The sequence below is a fragment of the Amblyomma maculatum genome, chromosome 3 (assembly GCF_055883805.1).
Source record: "Amblyomma maculatum isolate TAMU_Amacu chromosome 3, ASM5588380v1, whole genome shotgun sequence".
Lineage (NCBI taxonomy): Eukaryota > Metazoa > Arthropoda > Arachnida > Ixodida > Ixodidae > Amblyomma > Amblyomma maculatum.
The window spans coordinates 130,491,357-130,510,674 of NC_139346.1; the positions used below are offsets into that span (position 1 = coordinate 130,491,357).

The window sequence follows — 19,318 nt, forward strand, 5'->3', positions numbered from 1 at the left end:
TAACCATGCAGGCGCCTGACGCTAGCAACGCTGCAACATTGTATGTAGTTTCCTATCTCTTTGCTTCCTTATCTTTCTTGAAATATAAATCAGACATGTCAAACAATCTTTCCTTGCACGCAAACAAACGCAGAAGGTTCGGAGTAAGGAACATAAGTTCACGATATTCTGCCCAGGCTTAGTCCCGAGGTCAGAGCTGTACTACAGTAGTCTGCGACTCGATATTTACTCCTGTGCGCCATGGCGTATACAAACTGGGCTTAAGAGAATAGCGTGTTTCCTCTCTTTTTAGTTTCAACCAAGCCAGCACATCCGATCATATCATCACATTGTCCAGTGCAGACGGACAAGCTAGGCACCACAAAAGGAGGTTCTCATAACCGGTGGCATGTCCAACCAAGAACAACAGCAAGAGCGGCCCAGACGTCCAGTGGGCCCCGATAGCTGTCGGTCCTGGATGGTGGCCGTGGCCTGCTCGTGGAATTTGCTGTGGAGCAGCCTGGTCCGCCGTTCCACGGGCGTCATCTACGTGGCCCTTGTGAGGACTTTCGGGGCCAGTCGGGAGCGGAGCAGCTGGGTGCTCAGCGTAGGCACCAGCCTCGCTTGGCTGATCGGTGAGTTGGTGTCTTCTCCGTCCTCGCCACGCTTCGTAGGCCCCAGATTAAAGCTCGAAAACCTCGTGGCTTCTACACAGAAGCTGCTCAAGTATTCGACAACTTGTTTAGCTACAGCTAAGCTGGTATTCACGGCCAGATGGGTTTGTAACCTTAAAACATTGAAGCGCATAACAGATCTGCACAACTCTCATGCCTTCTTTTGTTCATCTTTTTCACACGCATTTATCGTTGCTCTTGGATATTGTTTTGTTTATCGTAATCCAATTAGACGAGCACTGAGCTCTTGTTTGCGCATGTTATAGCAGCAGTGGTGCCCCCAACGCTCTGTTATTTGGTTGAGCTCAATAAGAACGCAAGGAACATACGGACATATTCTGATCTTAACCTCTCATCGCAATGGCGAGGCACCAGTTGGCATCGTCTGACAGTTGGACCATGGTGTGAGTGACAGGCGCTGCGAACTTCTCCTTCGCTCTCGGATTTGAGACGACAGGAAGAGATCGGAATCCATCCATTCCGGTCTCGTCCAGGCGCACGCCGGGTATGGTGAGCCGGTAAAACCTGGTGAAGTAGTGGTTTCGTTCTGAAGAATTTATGTATGGAAGCGCTGTTTATGGACCTTCACGATGAGCTGAGTCTTCAAGAACCACGATAGCTCACGCTACCCGGTGCGCCCATTCGATCAGCGAATGTTGGTCGCTGGAGTCCGAGGTGGTTATTTGTTCATTGATTTGTTATTTGTTATTTGATGCTGACATGAGGAAAGAGCTACCAGCGTCAGCGCCGAACTGCTGGAAAGTTCTTGTTGCTGTTTTAATTGTGAATAAAACTTTCAGGTACATTTGGCGACAATTTGTGGCATTTCCCGTCACGAGAACCCTTGATGTCGTATGAGACGTTAAGCGAAAGATAGGCGAGTAATGATTGTTCGGAATTCGACAAAAGGTGCAGAAAAGCAGGGGAGCTTAGCTGTTGGAAACCTGAATAATATCGTCTCCAAGGCTAGCTGTTAGGAACGACAAGAAGGTCAGAGGACTTGTTGGGTGAGAATGTCTTCGCTAAGATTGCGTTTTGCAGGTAGGAGGAGGACCTCACGCTTAAGCTACAGGAGCAGAATAAGTCCCGCCTTCGAGGTACTCGTTGAAGTACCTATTGCAGGTCAGGGTCTGACCGCCTCTCCTCATGTATATAGGTAAGGCGTCATCACCATCGTTTTCCGGAGGTGTGTCGAGAGGGGCTTGTTACAGGCAGTCGCTATAAGACGGTTTGCGCTCAGACGCCCGAACCACGCTGCCGTCGCGAGGCAGCCGGAAGGAGTTTTCAAACTGGCAAGACAGTACAACACGTGATGATCGCTTACAACCTTGAAGGGCCTGCTATACAATTACAGATGCAACTTCATGACCCAGATGTCTTCTGCCCTCGACAAATTGCAGCTGGCATACGCATGACTCTTTAGCATGCATCTTAATCTCTTTTGCAGGAGAACGGCGTCAATGCCGACGCTGTTTTACGTCAGCATGAATATGGCAGATTAGATGTTTTCGCGATGTTTCTTAGCTTAGACGGCGATAATGATGTAAACAATGCTTAAGGTTTTGAGCGCTTCAAGTTGCGGAGCTTTCCATTTCACTGTCATATCTGACTTTATCAGCGGAGTTATTGGCAGGCCGATGAACGAAAAGTTTTTGAAGAACTGCAAATGAATTAAGAAATTGCGTAATTTTTTTCATTGCCAAGAAAGCGCTGGGCAGTTAAAGAAATCAGAACATGAAACAGGATAGGAGGGAAGCGATATCAAAAAGAAGGTAAATGAAACGAAAATATGCACAGTAAAAATTACAATGAATCACAAAAGTTCAAATAAAAATATTCAAGGCTGAGAAAAAAAAAAGGTAAGGTAATAGGGAAATAAAGGAGAGAATAATTGCATGGTTCTGCAAATGACAAGAACCAAACGAATATTGATTGGCTGAACTATTTTACGCTACATGACAAAGCCTCGAAGAAATAAAGGGAGTCTCAAATGTGTTATCCGTCTATACTTGGCTATCCAATGCTCTTTGGCACAGTAGACCCATAGCAGAAAAAGCTATATTTCTGATGCAAAATTCACAGCTTGTAAGTCTAAGAGGGCCTTTCTAGTAGCCTCTCAGTCGCTCTGTCTCTCGCTGTAGTGTCACAATTTGAGATCCCCTATAGTTCTCGGCAAACTATGAAATGACGAAACTCGCGCATTTATTGTCACGCCTTGCCTGTGGGGTACAAAGTGTGCCGGGGTGCACTGTAGGATTACTAACATAAAATATTCAGCTGGAGTGTTATCGAGGATTTGCCTACATCGTCACAAGTAGGACGTGGCACATTGGCTATGGCATGAAATGTTCAGCACACCAATCCTTATGCAATCTAACACAGGTTAATCAACTGTCAATGCAGAATGTATTCAAGTGTTGCGGCCCGAGGTTTCTCAGTCAGGGCTTTCAAACGACCGTTTAAATACGTGTCCTAATTTTCGCATAACCCCGCCGGGGTGGCGCAGTGGTTACGACGCTCGACTACTGTTCCCAAGGACGCGGGATCGAATCCCGGCCTCGGCGGCAGCTTTTCGATGGAGGCGAAAAGCAAGGCGTCCGTGTGCTGTGCGATGTCAGCGCACGTTAAAGAACCCCAGGTGGTCGAAATTTCCGAAGTCCTCCACTACGGCGTCTCTCATAGCCTGAGTTGCTTTGGGACGTTAAACCCCACAAACCAACCAACCAATTTTCGCATATGATCATCAAAAATGCACTAAGCTGGTCGAGTCGATATATATATATATATATATATATATATATATATATATATATATATATATATATATATATATATATATATATATATATATATATATATATATATATATATATATATATATATATATATATATGCGTGTGTGTGTGTGTGTGTGCGCGTGTGTGGCTTTGTGTTTATGAGGCGGTAATATGTAATATCCGGGAAGAAACGACTTGGTTTCTGCGTGCTTTAAGCTCTTGTATGTTACATACGGGGTGCACCTTTTGTGTCATGATTGTTATTGTCCTGAAGTTGCATTATCCTTCTGTAAAGATGTAGTTTGGGAGCAGTTAGCTGCATTGTTATTGCTTTGACAGAATAATAATCATTGGTTCTTAATAGCGAAAATACGCGTTCCAAGCCATACCTGCCATCTCTCTTACATGATCATCATGAAATGCATTTTACAGGAGAGGATTGGATTGCAAAATTTTTATGCTTCATACGAATCGTCCACCTGCCGAAATATTAACTTCGCTGGAAAAGTTGACAGTGGTTACAATGGCTGAATGATCCACATTTAAACTGAGGCTTATGTGGGCCATTAGGCCCACATAAGCCTCAGTTTGAAGTAGTTCTTCGTGAAGGAAGAAGAGGATTAGGAAATCTGGGAACTAAAAGTTGTGATCCAATCAGAATTAAGTATTTCAATACGATACCGGCCAATGAAAGACTGTTCGAATTTGTGGGACAAGAAAACTTGCTCTGGATTGTGGAATGGAAAATGTCGTTAAATTGGTGAACTTCAGCTTGTGTTGATCGCAGGTCCCCTCGTCGGCGCCGGGACAAGGTACGTGCCGCTGGTGGTGTTGTCGTTCCTGGGCTGCATCATCACTGCCGTGAGCGCCATTGGCTGCGCCTTTGCTCGGGATATGACGGCCGTGTTTTTTCTGCTCGGGATCTGCAGCGGTGAGCTCGCTTCGACACATGTACCATTATCGGTTCAGTTCTGTCCCGCCAACGTTACAATGGCATTGGGCACTGCACTGGTAGTCCTAGTAGGCCTGGTAGTTCTGGTAGTCCTGATGTAGCGAATTTGTCTCGTATTTATAGATAGCTTCGTAGTATGCTTTTCAAACTTTGACGATGATTCGAAGACGTTTGAGACAGTACTGAAGGTAATCAAATGGTTAGGCCAGCTCTAAAAAAAACAACAAAAAACGCACACTTTCTTTGAGGGGCTGTTATTTCTCGACCACATCGTAAGCAAGAATGACGTCGGCCTAAGCCCACAGGAAACAACTGCAGTCGGGCTGTTTGCGCAGACCGCAGGAATTAGTGTTGTGCGCAGAGACGTGGGGCTGTAGTTGTATTACCGATGGTCCCTTAAATACTTATCTCGCATTGCCAACTTCTTGACGCTGCTGAGAAAAACAAACTTGAAGTGAACTTCATCGCTGCTTGCTGGCGGCAACTGTGCTTGAAAATGTCTACAAAAACGTTGAAACTGAGATTCATACGGATGCAAGTAGTCTTTCTCTGGGTGCTGCTCTCGTGCTGTAGAAGAAAGGGCGCAAGACTACTACAGATTATGTCTGCCTCTCTTTGGAAATGACAGATGCCAACATGGAGTGTATGCAAGTCGGGCCATTTCAAGAAACAACCTGCCCTTGCGTGGCAGGACTTCCTATGCCACTATCATGTGTTTTGTTGGCGTGCCGTTTGTAAAGGCCTTTTCAGAGTGTCTCGCTTGATGAAGGTTGCGGATTTAGAAATTCGACGTTTGCGAGGTCTACCTGTATGAGCCCACCGCCACTGAGTGCCTGTCAGTAGCCGCTGTCGGAGCACCTCTAAAAACGACGATGACGACGCGTTCTGTAGGAACTAGCAAAGCAGTACTTTCGCACAGCAACAACGTTCGGACACCGACTCCACCGCCTCATCGAGATCGATCCTGGAAGAAAATGCTTCGGCTCCTGTCGCATTCTGGCATTGATTTTCCTTATTTTGAGCAAAAATAAAATGCAGTAAATAACATCTTTGCACCCATAAAAATTGCTCATGTTCTCATCACACGTGGGATGCTTTGAGCAGAAACTCACTCAGATTCACCCGCACCCTTCACTGCGTTCAAGGCAGATATTACTAGACGCGGCTCTTCCCGGAAATCGCAAGGTACGTAAATTCTGTAGCGACTGCCAGCGATAGCATACCTGGCTGGTTAGGCCGGAAGGACTAAGGAAGGCAATTATGTCACAAATAAGACGGTTCAATCATACTGGCGTGTACTTACTGGGCCTTTCTGGACGGCATGGCGGAAGTCGCAAAATATTTAATGAAAAGAATTCCATTCTTTCCCTATGCGAAGCGGACAGGGGAACAGCATCAACTTTGGAATGGTATGAGGCCATCGTGCGCTTTATTTAGACAAACTACCCGATGACAACTGAGTACCACCCGTCGACAAAAAAATAATGTCAACAATTCTTTGAGAAGACCACTGCCGATACACTTGGTATGTACTACGCTGACACAGAGCGCAATATCCGGGACTCAGTTCGGCACTACGTATGCTACGTAATCTTCGTCTGCAACACTACCGAGCAGGCGATCAGCCAGATGACCCTGTTAGGTGTGTCTACCGGAGGAACGTCAAAGCCATTCTTGGCGAAAACAACTGCGACGTCACCTCTATACCTCTATCGTCAACTGCTTCCAGCGCAGTGCTTGCCCCGATAAGGATAAAGGCCTACAGCGGACCGAGGTCTGGCAGTACAACCTTCCAATACGCTACGCATATGTAAGCGAAGTGACAAAGTATGCGTGTGGGTGTCCATTTGCCACCGCTGACTGAGCGAAGAAAAGATTAGCGTTACGAAGTATGAGTGCCAACTATAAATACGGCTGAAACGAAAAGGAGCAACATATGAAGGATGCGTCTAAAATACAGATGAACGCAGGTAAAACCACAGAGGAAAGTGATTTCTTTTACAGATAGTGAGATGAACGGGGTGCTGATGCAACCTTTCCCTAGTTCTGAGATGTAGATGGCTACACAATTTATATGGTATTTATATTTCTCCCAGACGCTTTTTTTTTCTTAAATCCAGGATTGTATTTATTCTTTAAGTCACATCCTTAGCAGTAGGCGACAAAATTTCTTGATGAAGTCCTAGATAAGTCATTCTTGGGCTCCATTAACATTTCATTCAAATATCTTCCTGTCTCGCATATGTATGCCTTACAACGAGTTAAAAGAATGGAATAAACAACGCCCTCCTCAGAAGCCACACAGGGGTCTCGGTTATAGTGCTCTACAATATTCTAGAGCACTATATCTCGGTGCCTAACTGTACAGCCACTTTTTTTTTCTCTTCGTTAACTTTGTCGCACAGGATCGACACGCGCAGTGGGGCTGAAAAAGCTACTTCTATGCCTGCTTTGCTACCTATGTTCTCCAGATTATGCGATACTGGGTGCGAGGACGGCAGAACGGCGCCCCTTTTGTTCCGCTGTCAACTTGTCACTTATCATGTGGGGCTTCTCTTTCGTGCTTCACACCTTTCAGGACTTTTGCCGCTACAGACTAAATAAGATATCGCGGGTAACCGATTACGTCAGCCTCAACACCGGATTCGAAAAGCTGTCCTGGAACTTGCGTTCACACGATATTGTGAGTGTGTTTTTAAACGTTGACTTCACGATGTTCCTTTTCAACATCTTTTAGCGGGCTGAATCGTTGGGCAGACTGGGCTTATTGGCTCTGTGCTGAAATGATCAACACAAGTGGTTCTGTCCGAGAAAAAGAAACTAGCTTTATACACCGCATAGAAATTTACCCCTCGAAATTCATGGGTAACTTCTTGAGGGGATAAAGTATTCGATAATGCGTGGAGAATTGAAATTGATTCCGTTTTAAATGCTTCAGGATCGCAATGTTTCAGTGTTTGCGCGGTCCTGCGTTTGAAACCAATTCGCGGACAGCAAGTGGTGCCCCGCCGGGGTGGTGCAGTGGTAAGACGCCCGACTACTGTGCCGGAGGTCCCGGGATCGAATCCCGGCCTCGGCAGCTGCGTTTCGATGGAGGCGAAGCGAAGTGGCGTCCGTGTGCTGTGCGATGTCAGCGCACGTTAAAGATCCCCAGGTGGTCGAAATTACTCCGTAGCCCTCCAATACGGCCCCCCTTTCTCTCTATCCACTTTCACTCCCACCTTCATCCCTTCCCTTACGGCGCAGTTCAGGTGTACACAGAGCAAGTGTGACAGATACTGCGCCTTTCCCTTCCTATGAACCAACCAACCAACCAACCAACAGCAAGTGCTTTACTTTAGTGTATCTTAGCCAAGCCAAGAGCCGGGGAAACATCGGCGAAATCGGCGAATGTCGGTTCTGGCTGCCTGCACAATACATGCCGCCTTCAGAAATCACACAAATGCTAAATGTCTGCATCTAACCAAAAGTATTTAGCACGCAAGAACTATTGAGCCCACATATATGTACATAAAAGGTACTTAACCATGGTGAACTGCACTAAGAAGTCGCTATTACTGGAGTCACAGTATGCACCATGAATGTCCTAAAGTTGTACAATGGCCACATTCTTATAAACATCGCGCCGCTTCGGCTGACCGGAGTTCTTGCGCCGAAAGACAAAGGGGAGGAAGCACTCGAGGGTAAGGGCATCGCACAATTTTATCTGCTGTAAGGAGCGTCGTTTGCTAGGGTGTTCTGATTGCGGGATGCCACCCCTAATCGGCTATTATTCATCGCTGCCTTAAGAAGGTGCGACCACTTGTTTGTTCGCGCTGTTTATAATGCGGAGTAGTAGCTCCAAGAGCCTACATTCGCGATAAACATCCTAGCGCGGCCAAGCAACCAGTTGTAATCCTTACTCTCTCCCTTTCTGTCTCTCTCTCTCTCTCTCACACGCACACGCACACGCACACGCACACGCACACGCACACGCACACGCACACACACACACACACACACACACACACACACACACACACACACACACACACACACACACACACACACACACACACACACACACACACACACACACACACACACGCGCACGCGCGCACACTCACACACACACACACGCGCGCAAAACACTTATGACCAGCGCTTAGGTTCGGCTCGGAATGTTAGGCGTTCATCCATAGAATGCGAAACAATATTTTCAGAACATGGGCATCAAGCTAGCTTCGCTGGCTTGGTTTGTATGATGGCTCAGACGCCACCGCAAATTTCTCTCTGCCTAGTCTCGGATTCGCATGCGGCACTGGGTACGCAGTAGTATCAATATTAGTTTCTTGTACACATGTTCACTCTTTACTTTGCCTTACCGTGCTTATTTTGCATTTTCATACTGATTTTTCTGGCTAAGGACGCAACGCTTTGCACTTGTTTTTGTTGGTGCTAAAGTACCGACAGGCGACTATAGCAGTTTACGACGGATGATAGACGCCACGTATTTGAAAGTTCCTAGCTACGCCTAACTACTACATTTTTCGAGACTGGTTAATTTTGGCATCCTGTCTCCAAATGTTCATTGACTGTTTAAAACTGAGCGAGGCATAGATTGGTAGTATTTTATGTTCTTCGACGACCACCAAATACGTTTGTTGCTATCGCTGCAACCGAGTTTTTCATCGCTTGGAAGCAGAAACCAACCGAATAATAATTTTATTTTGGATGTTTTCCACTGTCTTCTGACAACCGGACTGTCAACACTAGAACGTGGTAATACTGTCAAGAAACCTAACTGTGGAGCCACTAAGCAAATAATTATTCCGAATAGTCAGTTGCAGTGTCATGTGCGTTATAAATTCTGCATTTCAATCATAATTAACGCCCTTTAAAGTGCTTGGAGGACAGTTAAGAAAGTGGTCCTATTTTATTGCACGCCAACGCAAGAGCCGCTATAAGACCTACTTGGGAGGCAGCAGATAATACGGTCAAAGCTTTCTTTAGTTCTGGGACACGTGAACACGCCGACTCTTTGGAAGAGAACTGAGTGTGCGCGTTAAGTTGCGCTCGCTTTCTATAAGTTACTCTGTGAAAGAACTGTCTACACCACTCTCCCTGTAACCCGTACGGTAATGAATTGTCATCCGCCCAGGTGTTTCTTATACTTCCTGTCTGACAACTTGTAGAAAATACATTGTGCGTAAAAAAATCCGAAATACAATTTCGCCCTCTTTTCTTTTCTTCCTGCCATGCAGTGTATTCCAGATTGACTGCACAGTATGTATGCGCTTGTCGAGGAGTTTTCACTGGTTTGCACATTTTCCCGCTTTGTCGGAGTGTGATACGTCTTGCTGTATATTTATCTAAATCATCTTCATATACTATTTGACGCTGGTGTAGTAAGGTATTATGCCATCCTCATTAAAGCATTTGAACCCTAAGATATCTGTGATCGCCCCACATTACTAAGTGCAACTCTCGGAGAATGCTATAGTGTCAGAGTGCCTCGATTCACGTACATTAACCATTGAGGCACACTATGCAGTGTAATGAGGTCTGGAGCCCTAGCACCTTATTGCGGCCTACTCCAGGACAAGACATTACGGTCGGTATTTTAATTTAATCTATACATTTTACTCATCCATTTTAGATATCGTCTATTCAATAGTTGTCGCTTTAGTTGTTTGTTCTTTAGAAGACGTTATCACAGTGATGCTCGACTTTGTCGTCTATAATGATTTACATGTTTGTTTTATGCAATCATAGATTGCATTCTCTGCACCGCACCTTATAATTGCCCCGTCAGGTACGGGAAACAGATGACGATTATGAAGGAACGAAATTTTATATCGGCTTTCGTGATGGGTACACACCGAGTCATATGAGACACGCTATACGCATACGGTGGATTTGGTACCTTTCTGTCAGAATTGGGAAGAGATATTGAAAGGCAGACAGTATAGATAGAAGCACTATGAAGATTGTGGCACTCGGGCTTTCTGTCCCCTATATGCAGGCATTGGTAATGGGATCGGAATGCCAACCAACGACGTGACCATCGGCAAGTACTTCCGGCGCTACCGTGGCTCGGCCAGTGGCATCTACTATGCGGGAGGCACGGTGGCCGCGTTCGCCTTTCCGCCCATCATGAACCTGCTCCTACAGGCAAGTTCTTTTCACCGTGAGCATTGCCTGCCAATTTTATGCACCCACCAACCTTCTCGCCACCCGGGTTCGGAAGGATAGATTGAGGTGTTTAAGCACAGCAGCGCTACCCATACGGGCTATGAAGAATGCCGCAGTAGCTGACGAATAATTCAGAGCTTCCCCATAATATCTGACCTTAACTACCTCCGCACACCACGAAGGCATTTTCGCATTTCATTTGAGTCGTAATTGAATCCTGCAACTCATGGTCAACGGTTATTTCCAAAACTAATGAGCCTACGCCAGGGGTACGGTTGCTCGCCTAAACTGTTCGGGCCTACTATAACGCAACAATACAAAACATCCCTCGAGTGTTTCGCATATCTGGCTCCTTTCTTTTTGCCGAGCGTCTCGTGCGAGAGCGTTGCTGTTATAATCCTCGTGTATGGGTTCGCGTATCAGGCCACGACTGCCCGTATTCGTCTGTGGTATCTTTGTGTGCCTGCCACTTTCTGCTAGACAGAATCTCGATGGGATGCGTTTGTCTTCACTATTTAGATAATGGAATGCTTTTGTATCCCTTCCTTCTTAATTACCTCGGTCGCAGGAGTACGGCTTCCTTGGGACATTCCTCATCACTGGTGGCCTCATGCTAAATGCTGTAGCGGCGTGCCCGTTCCACCGGGCGCCCCCTTGGGAGAAGGTGCCGAAGGGCGAGTGCAATAGCAGCTCCGGACAAGCGACATCTGGCGCTTGCGGCGACCTTAGCCGCAGATCACCCTCCAGCATAAATCAGTCAGAACGAGGTACGCCAGGGAATTATTTGGCCTCGTCATATACTGAGCGCGTTGCGACTTTATGCACTGCGAACATAGTCAGAGCATGCGGGTTGCAGATTAGATAAGAAAGCTACAAACGGGCTCAAGCACGCAGTCAGAATCACAATAAATAATTCCTTAGTCATTTCGCCAACGGTTACCGATCGACAAGTATAAAGAGGTCCAATTGTCGACGACAGAAAGGGAAAGCTTGTACGAAAGCACTTCGCATGATTGAAGGAATGCGCAGCGTATATAGAATAAAACGAGAAACATAAATTAAGACTAATATACACAGGTTTACGCGATGAAAACACACACACATTTTAGGTAGTGTTTAAAATTAGAATGCGTAAGACACTTTTGTAATGCCACTTAGGAGGTGAAAATGAACAGCCTCTATACCCTTGCCAGTACAATCTTTCTGCAGAAGTAAATAGTTTTTTAGTGCATTCAAAGCACAAGTCCAAATCCAGAAACGTGTGTTGGAGCTACAGCCCCAGGTCAGGGAAGCCTCTGCTTAGCTTTGAATCGGACCACTCGAGGTTGGTAAAGGATGGGTTGGCGGTCGCATGCATCAAGTCTGCATTACGTAAATCTTGCCATCACCGTGTCGAAGATGCTTTTTCAAAACAAATTTCGAAGTTGTTGGCGGCAGGCTTTCCAACTATCCATCTCGCTCGTCTGTCAGAACGTGTTTTAACGCGATCGAGGAAGAGTAAAACGGTGCAGGGTGACGTTGGTGTGGCGACGCGACGAAAGAAGGTGGCTGCCATACCTTACCTCCACGGCGTTTCTCACCGACTTAAGAAACTGGCGGCAAGGTACGACGTTGACGTTGTATTTACAGCGAGAAACAAGATAGGAGGCTTGTGCGCTAGAGTTAGAAAGGGGCTCGACAGTGCACCTCGTGATAGTTTTCGTTGTGCAGTGTCACATAAGAAAAAGTTCACCACCTGCAGAAAGAATGTGGTCTACCGCATTCCGTTGAATTGTGGCCGGTGCTACTACGGGCAGACAGGCAGATGTCTAAATGTGCGCCTGACGGAACACTCTAATTCTCTGGGAGGGAAGGCGAGTTCCAATCTTGCGCTACATGTGCAATCCCGAGAGTGTAAGTCGAAGCATGACCCGTCCCTTTGTGCGCCTGACTTCAATAATACGGGTGTAGTTTACAGCAATGGTAATCAACTCTGCAGGGAGTTGGTTGAAGCATTTCACATTGCTAAAGCCGAGGACAAGTGTGTGGCTAAGGCGTCGGTTAGCCTTCATTGTAAGAAATTTGATCTTTTAGAAAAGTCGTTAGTTAGGCCTTGACTTTGAATTGGCTTTGAATTTTCGTCTTCATCTTCTTCCCAATGTCTTGCATTCCACCGGTTGGGTTGTGCGCGAGCTTTTCGGAAGGAGTTTTTGTTGTTTTCTTCCGATCATAAACATTCAGTTTATAGTCCAGCCTTGTCCTGTCCTCCTCTTTGCTGTGTCTCGTCTTTTGGCTGGTTAAGTATGAATGCCTACGTCGTTCTTGGAGATCTTTATTTTTTTTTATGGAGAACTATGATTAGTGTATAGCCACGAGATATCTTCTAGTAATTTCACACATGACTCATACTACACTCTGATTTGGCAATGCCAGCATGACTGCAGAGGTCCAAACTGCGTCAAATGCTTTCTCGTAACCAGTGAACGGTATGTATGGGGGCTGGTTACATTCCGAAAATTTTTCAAGCTGGTTGATAATATCGACAAGATGAATACCCTTTCCGAAAACCTGATAGATGCTTTGGTTGATTGAAGTTTAAGGTAGCCCTGATTCCGTTAGCGATTACCTTAGTAAATGCCTTGTACGCAGTGAACAGTAGGTTAACTGGTGCAGTCGATGTTATCAGGCATTGTGTTAGCACTGTGGTCAGTTTTTCTACAACAATATGCACACCGTCCTTCAACAAGTCTATAGCTACGCGGTCCTCCTCCCTTGCTTTCCTTCTTCTCATAGTTCCTAAAGCTTCCTTAACATCGTCCTTTGTTACTGGAGGAACGTCTGATTGCTCTTAAATACTGCCAATATTATTATTGCCCAGGACACTTCAGCTACTGTATAGTCGAGTGTAGATATCCTCGGCTACTTTGACTATCATGTCTTTATTAGTAATGACACTGCCCGCCTTGCCCCATAGCGCATACATCTGATTTTCACCTATGTCTAATTTCCTCTTTACCACTCCTAGGCTTCCACCATTCTTTAGAGCGTGCTCTATTTTCTCCATAATATACTTCCTCATGTCTACCACTTTATTCCTAGTTTTTAGCTTTGATAGCTCTGCTAATTCTGTCCTGTCTATTGGGTTAGAGTCTTTCGTTGCTTTGCCGTTTGTTAATGAAACCTTTTATCTGCCCAGAGAGTTGACTGGTATTCTTTCTAACTATCCTACCTCATATTTCTGCCACGTAGTCAGTAATAGTATCTCTGAAATTATTGTTCATTGCTTATACATCAAGGTCGTCTTCCTCCATTAAAGCTGAATTCTGTACCGAGAATGTGGTTTTTTCTACCTTCCCTTTTACGCTAATTACTTGGTGGACTTCTTCCTTAATAATCTTTCTCATTTCGTCTTCAAATCTACACTAAGTCGAGACCTTGCTATCTTGTAGTAATGGCATCGCACCTTTCCGATTATGTCTACATTCTGCAGAATGCCAGGATTAGAACCCAGCATGAAGTCAATTTCATTTTTAGTCTCTCTCTCTCGCTGAGCTTTCCCATCTATACCACCAGTTTTTCCGTTTGGAGAAGGTATTCATGATTACTAAGTTATTGCGTTCTGCGAATTCAGCTAATAAATCCTCCTCCCCCACCCCAGTTATTCTTAGAGCCAATGCCATGTTTTCTCTCTGCGTGGTCTCCGGCCTGCTTTTTGCCTACCATGGCATGGAAGTCGCCCATCAGTACAGTGCACTGTGCTTTTATTTGCCCAATTGCTAATTGTACATGTTCTTAGAAAATTTCGACTCCACGGCCATGACTGCATTTAGGTGCATAGGCCTGTGCAACTTTAAGCTTGTACTGCTAATTAAGCTAAATTAGGATTTCTGATACAATCTCATTAATGGGATAGAACTCGTTCATATTACAACTTATATGCCCACGGACAAGGAACTCTACTCAAAGTTCTCATCTCGGTTAAAGCTCTGTAATACAGTGCATACCCGCTCTATAATACAGTGTATTCCCTGTTTGGTCTCCTAATCTCACTTAACCCTATGATATCCCATTTCATGTCAGCAAGCCCTATAGTACCTCGAACGACCCCCCCCCCCCCCCCCCCTCCGTTGCAACACTAGCTTCACTAGCTAGAGTTCTAGCGTGCCAATGACACATTCCAATGGCGGCCTGTCCGATGCCAAACATTCTTAGCGCCCTCCGCTTCGTCACATGCGTGGAGACTTGCTCCAAGGCCGGTAGGAAATAGCGACAACAATAATAAGTTTACATTATCACCACAATGTATATGGTGGCAAGGTTCCCAAGCTAAAATTTGCCTCCTAGCTTGACTAGGCCAAAGACAGTTAGTAACTATCAGATGCCGAGCCAACACGCCTATTTCCAGCCAAAATTATGTATTTCTTCCTTTATGGTCGGTGAAGTGGGAAAACTGTGCTCGGCAGAAACGGGCTAACGTAAGCACTGGCCACTGTCAGCTTGAAGCAAATGAAGCTGATGTCAACCGCGAACCGGACAGTATTTCGCCTATCTACGCGAAGGCATCTCGCTTCGGAGTTCACAGAAGTAAATACACCAGCAACCATCTCCGCCCAGCCAGGTATCATCATTCGAGGCCGCGTACCTCAAGTCGACACCCTCCACTTTATGATTCACCCATACGAAATGCTGCACGCCTTCCTATTTATTGCTACCGCGTAAAAGTTGCAAATCAAATAGCATCTTGTTAACCTGAAAAAGGAGAGCTGAGCTGACTGTGGAGCGTTCGGACTTTTTAAAGTTGAAAAGTTTGCTTAGGAATCTTTCAAAAGGTTGGCTGTATGATCACGAGCTCAACCAGAAAAGCTATTCGGTGGAAACGTGTACTTTCCTCACTACAGCGCATGTGCCTTTTGCATATTTAAAAGATTACCGTCAAGATGGGTATACGCTTTTAGAGCGTGTAATAAAATTTGTACAATCTTTCATTATGAGATGCAGTGACCTCCGATTTTGTAGAAGTCACGACCACTCTGGTCAAGTGTTCTTTTCATTCTTGACTTCTTTGCATTGCCTGGTACTCTGCATTCCTTGTACAATCGTAGTACTAATTATTATTTTGACTGCAGTTGCTATGGTCAAGGGTACGTGCAAGGCCATCGTTGAATCCGACACTGTGTCTGCTGGTGCCGATAAGAGGAACGGCAGAGATCACGAGTCCATGCGACCGAATCAACTTGTGAATGGTGCGCCGATATTAAAAAACGGCAGAAACGTCACCTCGTACAAAAAGGGTTCTTTTACGGACCATGACCCGGTAGAAAACGCTGTTGTCACATCTGCAGATGAAGGAAGCAGCGTCGATAGGGCCGCCAGTGACATTGTGGCAGCGACGTGCGAATATCCGCAATACGCACCACCGATAAGGAGTCTTGGGCTTTCCTTCAGCTTTATAAAGGAAAAAAAAGGGAGCGGAGCTCATGATCAACCACCCTGCTCGTTTGAGAATGGCAGCCACAAACAACAAAAAGCCGTAAGCAACATTAGCGGCAGCGTTGATAGCTCCGTCCCATCACTTGTGATGAGCAGCGAGCTCTCCTCCGGAAATCACACAGAGATCGCGCTCAGCGAAGTTGCCGCTGCCGGCGCCATCGATATTGCCAAGGACCGTAGCCGGCGAGGACAATTGCCTCAGAACGCAGAGCCCCAGAGTTCGACGCCTTGGGGTTACCTTAGGTTGCCTGTCTTCTACATGGTATGTGTGACGTGCGCCTTCAACGTCTACAACAATCTGGTGCTCATGATCCTCGTGGACTTCGCCATGGAGATGGGCTTCACGCGTCACGACGGCGCCGTGCTCCTCTCGGTGTCAGCCATCGGCGATGCGTGTGCCCGCGTGGGGGCCGGCGTGTTGTCGGATCGGCCATTTTGCGACCGTCGCTTCCTGATGGGCACCAGTGCACTGCTGGCGGGCATCGTGTGTGTGGCGATGCCGCAACTGCACATCGGTCACTACGTGCTGACGGTGGTCTTGTGCGCTTTGTTTGGCTGGTCTAACGGCACCATGGTGGTGCTTTTCGGGCCAATTTTGGCCGACCAGGTGGGCGTCGAGAGCCTTGGTCTCTCGTCTGGCACGTGCAGGTTTGTCATGGGTGTCGCCTATCTGGCCTGCCCTAAAATTACTGGTAAGTGTGTCTTTGGAGCCGCCTTTGCAAGACTTGAGTGCTTAACGTTGCTTTTATGAAAGCTAAACTCTTTAGCGCACGTGGAAGAATGCATGAAGCCAGCGACAGCATGAGCGTTTTGCACACGCCCGTATCAGTCTGAAACGAGTATCAGGATCGCGTACTAAAAAGCGCCAACCAGAATGATAATGCAGTTAAGAACGGTAGACAGGCAGGCTACGAAGGAAATACTTCTGGCCTGCTGCTCCGCACTGGGTAAGGAGGAATGAAATGTACCGAAAATGTGTGAATATATATTAATGCATTCCTGGAAGCTTAGTAGAAGAAATTGCCTAGGACTTATATATATGATCACACACAATTAGAGCCATTTTTCCTAACCCTTGTCTTGTGACTCGCTTTGGTTTTAAGTATTATTGCTGCCGAAACAAACATTTGATCCCCCTCTACCTCCATTCAAGGGAACAATGGAGATTTCCTATCGGTGGCTCGGAGAGCTCTCCTAAGCTACGAAGGACCAAGACGTCTAAGGACCTTCGACACGGTACCATTAAGTCCAGTCCGAACTCAGGATCTTAATGCTGATCGCCAATTGAAACAGCTCTAAGGTTTTCTTTGAATTCGCCGTAAGATTCTTGGGAGGACGCGATGTAGAGGCCCAAGCGAGTGGCGTTGCTAGGAGCGAATGTCGGTTCCTCACCGATTTTTTTATACACCCCGTTATCAAATGAAAATTCTTACCTATGGCTGTAGAAATTAGAATAATGAATAGCACGTGAGTGTGCTGACCTGTTTCTTCCATTTATTGTCATTCTCTGCACTTCTACAAGTGAAATAATAAGCAATATTTATTTTGCATATTTTTCAGGCTATTTCAAGGATAAAGTCGGCTCATACAACGGGCTGTTCTACTTTGTCAGCGTTTGTTGCTTCCTCGTGGGTATCATGTGGACAGTCGACTTCGTTTGTCGATTCATTAAAAGACGTAGGCGAAGAGCATTGGGCTTACTGTGTGAAGACTGTGAAGCGTAAGGAAGGAACCTCAGCAGATTTCTTTTGCTTGGTGGGCGATGCACCATACACCTTTCGCAACCTGAAATGCTGCTGTCAAAGACAATATCGATATACTTCCTCAGGCGTGCTGGGTGCATTTTTGTCGCTGTTTATTAAAAGTGTATATTATAAAATGGGTCTCTCCCTGTCTTCTACATTAGCGTTTTGCACTTCATTACTCTCTACATCTCTACAAGTACGAAACGAACAAAAACAAGTGCTCCAGCATGTCGCAGGGGGTGTACATAGGGATGAATTATTAGTCTTGGGAAGCAGTTATGAATTGTTCATTTGCCACTTTATTATCCCACGTCTCAGTGGAGCTGATACTTGGCAATGAATTACCGCTCAAGGTCATACGACAAATAATGGGCTTATGAACAGGTATCCCTAGGAGATAACCATTTGTTAAAAATTGCTTCACATTGGACTGGGTTGATCGAATCTATCTAGGGCCTAGAGTTAGCCAAGGTGATAAAGTTTAGAGTTACCACTATATGGAGCGCATCCTGCAATCAGTGTCTGGGGTAGGTGGCCATATCAGCACGGTTTTCATCACTGGAGAGAGTGGCAATCATTCGGATCAAATTAAATGTTGTGGGGAATGGGTTCACCTCAAGAGTGTTACTAATTCATTCATTCGTAATCAGTAAGATCACATACGTAGCACTGTTACGGCTAGCAAAATCGGAAAAGAACATGATTGAAATCGTACTTAGGAAAGGGGTCGAAACAGCCCTGGGCTTCCCTCCGTGCACATCCATCCAGAAAATTCTCAACATTGGGATTTCTAACACACTAGACGAGCTCATTGAGGCTACCAAAGTAGCACAACAGCAACGACTCCTACGCAGCGGATCGGGGCTAAATCTACTAGAAAAGCTAGAATTCGAACCTCGAGCAAGGCTAAACCTGACGGAGGATATCCCAATAGACATAAGGGGAAAAAAAAGATTCCCCTCACTCTCAAGGAGCATGCACCCGGTGCACCATGAAGGTAAAAGAAAAGGCAGAGCGAAAGCTCTACAGAAAACAAAAGGCGTTTTTGTTTTCTGGCAAACATTACCATATAGCCAGGACGTGGTTTATACGGACGAGGCAGAATACGAACGCTGAACGGGTTTTGTAGCCATAGCAACCAGGGAGGACGGGCACCGAGTCTTGTGCTGCAGCATTCAATAGAGGGACGCCACAGCGGCTGAGGAGGTGGTCATTGCGCTGACCCTAATTAAACAAAATGTAAGGGTAGTTGCAACCGATTCCAAGTCGGCTGTCCGAAACTACAACGCAGTCAGGGAATCTGCCGAAGAAGTTAAAATTCTGACTTCCGGACCGCCCCCGGCGGAGCTAGTTAACCTCGTCTGGACTCCGCCCCACGAGGGCCTGCAAGGAAACGAGACAGCGCGCGCATGGCCTGAGGACTTACACACAGCGATACCAGTGCAGTCTCGTTGAGCAGAGAGCCCCCTTAGAGCGAAGAGCTGAAAACATATCATGATATTCTTAATCATTACAAATTAGATAGACACTGCCTCGAGCAGACAAAGC

At 46.1% G+C, this 19,318-nt stretch overlaps 1 protein-coding gene across 1 annotated transcript; it reads left to right on the forward strand.

Moving 5' to 3' along the window:
- The first annotated feature begins 376 nt into the window (after positions 1 to 376).
- Positions 377 to 17,902, forward strand: LOC146196032 (uncharacterized). Its single transcript, XM_084596909.1, has 6 exons — positions 377 to 614; positions 4,218 to 4,361; positions 10,387 to 10,535; positions 11,125 to 11,323; positions 15,662 to 16,717; positions 17,586 to 17,902. The coding sequence occupies exons 1-6, from the start codon at positions 389 to 391 to the stop codon at positions 17,747 to 17,749; spliced, it is 1,938 nt and encodes a 645-aa protein (XP_084453035.1). The 5' UTR covers positions 377 to 388; the 3' UTR covers positions 17,750 to 17,902.
- Positions 17,903 to 19,318: the final 1,416 nt, after the last annotated feature.